The sequence below is a fragment of the Theropithecus gelada genome, chromosome 11 (genome assembly GCF_003255815.1).
Source record: "Theropithecus gelada isolate Dixy chromosome 11, Tgel_1.0, whole genome shotgun sequence".
Lineage (NCBI taxonomy): Eukaryota > Metazoa > Chordata > Mammalia > Primates > Cercopithecidae > Theropithecus > Theropithecus gelada.
Genome location: NC_037679.1, coordinates 6,179,417 through 6,183,620, shown reverse-complemented (window position 1 = coordinate 6,183,620; position 4,204 = coordinate 6,179,417). Strand labels below are relative to the sequence as shown.

The window sequence follows — 4,204 nt, the reverse complement described above, 5'->3', positions numbered from 1 at the left end:
CGAAATGGGTCTCCAAAGGTGAGACCCCTCCCTCAGTGGTTGGGCGTGTCCCCTTTAGCCTTCCTGGACCCCGTTACTGCCCGGCTTGGAGCTGGACGAAGGCACGTAATTGGTAGGCGAGTGGGTTGGGGCGTCTTGACCCTAGGACGAGAGTCTGGGCCTCTGGTGTGGACCCCTGCCTCCTTCCCGCTCTGCGCGGCCGTTCTAGAGGTCCGGGTGGGTGCTGGAGGAGGAAGGCGGGTGCAGGCGGCGGGGCCGCGGGGCGGTATGAGGGGGCGCCGGCCGCCTCTCGGATTGGCTGCGCCGCCGCCCCCTCCGCACCGCGCGCCCCCCACCACGCGCCCAGCCGGCTCCCTCCCGCAGGCTCCGAGCTGCTGCCCGCAGGAGGCAGGACGCGCAGGGGTGGGACCGGCCCCCCAGCCCCTCTCCCGGCCCCGGGCGCGCGGGAACCCCGGGTCCTGCAGCCTCCTGAGTGCGGAGAGGCGGGGCCGCCCGCTGCCGCCCAGCTGCCTGCGCCCCCTCCCGCGGCCCCGGCTCCGGGAGCGGGGCGCCCGGCGCACGGGCACACGGCGGCCAGAGCGCCGAGGCGGTACCTTCAGCCTGCAATGAGAGGAGCCCGGGAGAGCCCCCGGGAGCCAGCGAAGAGCTTGGCTGCTGCGTCCAGGGCTGCTGCTGCCGCTGCGGCTGCTTGAAACTCCTCAAAGTTGAGAGCCGGCGAGAGGCTGCCGCCCGCCGGGAGCCGGAGGGAAAGGAAGTCGGAAGGTGCAAGAGTGACGGACACGGACAGACGGACGCGCAGACCTTCGGAAGGCACCGCGTAGGCAGCCTCCCTGGAGCCCGCGAGGCTCCCCAGCTCCGTGAGTTGTTTTATGGATGGGTGGTTGCTAAGTATTTCCGTTTAATTGTTTGTAGGCTACGTTTGCGTATAGTTGTGCTTGTTGGAGGGAGTTAAAAAACAACAACAACGCAGGATACACCTTAGGAAAAAATTGAGTTTCTGATGGTGGGTGAGACGGCGGTATGGAGAGAATGTGACTAAATTTTTACAAGCAGGACTAACCCAGGAAAGACGAAAGAATACATTTAACAGTGAAGAGGCAACACAGAGCTCCCTATTGTGAAATAAAATCCATTTCAAAAGTTATTGGAAAGAAAGTAAGGTATGGCTCTTATGGATTAACTAGTGGTAGTCAGTTTCTGCTTTTTACCCCCTCTGAAATATTAATTGTTTGCCAGGTTCACTGGTGGGAGTCTGAGCCGGTGGAAAAGATACCGGGAAGAGACTCAGAGGCGACCATAATGTCGTTACGTGTACACACTCTGCCCACCCTGCTTGGAGCCGTCAGACCGGGCTGCAGGGAGCTGCTGTGTTTGCTGATGATCACAGTGACTGTGGGCCCTGGCGCCTCTGGAGTGTGCCCCACCGCCTGCATCTGTGCCACTGACATCGTCAGCTGCACCAACAAAAACCTGTCCAAGGTGCCTGGGAACCTTTTCAGACTGATTAAGAGACTGGACCTGAGTTATAACAGAATTGGGCTTCTGGATTCTGAGTGGATTCCAGTATCATTTGCAAAGCTGAACACCCTAATTCTTCGTCATAATAACATCACCAGCATTTCCACGGGCAGTTTTTCCACAACTCCAAATTTGAAGTGTCTTGACTTATCGTCCAATAAGCTGAAGACAGTGAAAAATGCTGTATTCCAAGAGTTGAAGGTTCTGGAAGTGCTTCTGCTTTACAACAATCACATATCCTATCTCGATCCTTCAGCATTTGGAGGGCTGTCCCAGTTGCAGAAACTCTACTTAAGTGGAAATTTTCTCACACAGTTTCCAATGGATTTGTATGTTGGAAGGTTCAAGCTGCCAGAACTGATGTTTTTAGATGTTTCTTATAACCGAATTCCTTCCATGCCAATGCACCATATAAATTTAGTGCCAGGAAAACAACTGAGAGGTATCTACCTTCATGGAAACCCATTTGTCTGTGACTGTTCCCTGTATTCCTTGCTGGTCTTTTGGTATCGTAGGCACTTTAGCTCAGTGATGGATTTTAAGAACGATTACACCTGTCGCCTGTGGTCTGACTCCAGGCACTCGCGTCAGGTACTTCTGCTCCAGGATAGCTTTATGAATTGCTCTGACAGCATCATCAATGGTTCCTTTCGTGCGCTTGGCTTTATTCATGAGGCTCAGGTCGGGGAAAGACTGATTGTCCACTGTGACAGCAAGACGGGTAATGCAAATACCGATTTCATCTGGATGGGTCCAGATAACAGACTGCTAGAGCCAGATAAAGAGATGGAAAACTTTCACGTGTTTCACAATGGAAGTCTGGTTATAGAAAGCCCTCGTTTTGAGGATGCTGGAGTGTATTCTTGTATCGCAATGAATAAGCAACGCCTGTTAAATGAAACTGTGGACGTCACAATAAATGTGAGCAATTTCACTGTAAGCAGATCCCATGCTCATGAGGCATTTAACACAGCTTTTACCACTCTTGCTGCTTGCGTGGCCAGTATCGTTTTGGTACTTTTGTACCTCTATCTGACTCCATGTCCCTGCAAGTGTAAAACCAAGAGACAGAAAAATATGCTACACCAAAGCAATGCCCATTCATCGATTCTCAGTCCTGGCCCTGCTGGTGATGCCTCCGCTGATGAACGGAAGGCAGGTGCAGGTAAAAGAGTGGTGTTTTTGGAACCCCTGAAGGATACTGCAGCAGGTCAGAATGGGAAAGTCAGGCTCTTTCCCAGCGAGGCAGTGATAGCTGAGGGCATCCTAAAGTCCACGAGGGGGAAATCTGACTCAGATTCAGTCAATTCAGTGTTTTCTGACACACCTTTTGTGGCGTCCACTTAATTTGTGCCTATATTTGTATGATGTCTTAATTTAATCTCTTCATATTTAACTTTGTGTGTGGTCTGCAAAATAAACAACAGGACAGAAATTGTGTTGTTTTGTTCTTTGAAATACAACCAAATGGTCTCTTAAAATGATTGGTAGGAAATGAGGTAAAACACTTTAGTTCCTCAGTCTGCCAGAGAAAGATGGGGTTGTTTTCCAAAGTTTAAGTTCTAGATAACAATATCTTAGTCTTTAGCACTATTGATAATTTCAGAGCAGGCCCAGATGTGATATGACTCCCATTGTCCCTTTATTTAGGATATTGAAAGAAAAAATAAACTTTATATATTAGTGTCCTTTAAAAATAGACTTTGCTAACTTACTAGTACCAAAGTTGAGTTATTTTAAAGAAAAACACTAGTGTTCAATTTCATTTTTAAAAGATGTAGAAAGAAGCATCAAACATCAATTATAAAGCCTAAAGCAAAGTTAGATTTGGGGATTATTCAGCCAAAATTACCATTTCAGAACACAATGAATAGACTACACTGATAAAATGTACTGGATAATGCCATATCCTATATGATGTTATAGAAATAGTGCAAGGAAAGTACATTTGTTCGCCTGTCTTTTCATTTTGTACATTCTTTCCATTCTGTATCCTTGTACAAAAGATCTCATTGAAAATTTAAAGTCATCATAATTTGTTGTCATAAATATGTAAGTGTCAATACCAAAATGTCTGAGTGACTTCTTAAATCCCTGTTCTAGCAAACTAATATTGGTTCATGTGGCTTGTGTATATGTAAATCTTAAATTATGTGAACTATTAAATAGACACTACTGTACTGTGCTTTGGACATTTGAATTAATGTAAATATATGTAATCTGTGACTTGATGTTTTGTTTTATTTGGCTATTTAAAAACAAATCTAAAGTGTTTTATGTTATCAGATTATGCTATTTTGTATAAAGCACCACCGATAGCAAATCTCTCCAAAATTCTAATAGTAAAGTTGGTTTTTTTTTTAAAGGGGGAGGGGAAGGCTTGAATGTGTTCTAGATCAATTTACACCTTGTGTATGACATTTTACTCTGATATCATTACGCACTTTAACCAGATCCAGAAAACACTTAAACTCTTAATTTGCAACAAGTGAGAGCCCAGGGGACCTCCTTATTATCCTGTCTCTGCTTTGAGGCAATCAAGTGCCCTCTCTGAACCGAGGTTCCCTCAGCTGTAAAACAAAGGTTTCAGACCAGATGGTGTTTAAGGTTTCTCACCATACACCCCATCACTCCCCATACTGGAATGAATGATCTCTTGGTGGTCTTAGCATCATCACAGGCCTAT

At 47.0% G+C, this 4,204-nt stretch overlaps 1 protein-coding gene across 2 annotated transcripts; it reads left to right on the top strand.

Annotated features, from left to right (window-relative positions):
• The first annotated feature begins 355 nt into the window (after window positions 1-355).
• AMIGO2 (adhesion molecule with Ig like domain 2) lies at window positions 356-3,841 on the top strand. 2 transcript variants are annotated; one of them, XM_025402169.1, is made up of 3 exons: window positions 356-857; window positions 1,054-1,155; window positions 1,237-3,841. In XM_025402169.1, the coding sequence occupies exon 3, from the start codon at window positions 1,300-1,302 to the stop codon at window positions 2,863-2,865; it is 1,566 nt and encodes a 521-aa protein (XP_025257954.1). In that variant the 5' UTR covers window positions 356-857; window positions 1,054-1,155; window positions 1,237-1,299; the 3' UTR covers window positions 2,866-3,841. The 2 variants fall into 2 exon arrangements, with proteins under 2 accessions (XP_025257954.1, XP_025257953.1); XM_025402168.1 differs by having other exon boundaries at window positions 677-857; window positions 1,054-1,160; window positions 1,237-3,836.
• The last annotated feature ends 363 nt before the right edge of the window (window positions 3,842-4,204 follow it).

What these genes read in the sequence shown, in the direction of transcription:
- AMIGO2 (XM_025402169.1), top strand. Translation starts at nt 1,300, where the DNA reads ATGTCGTTACGTGTACACACTCTGCCCACCCTGCTTGGAGCCGTCAGA.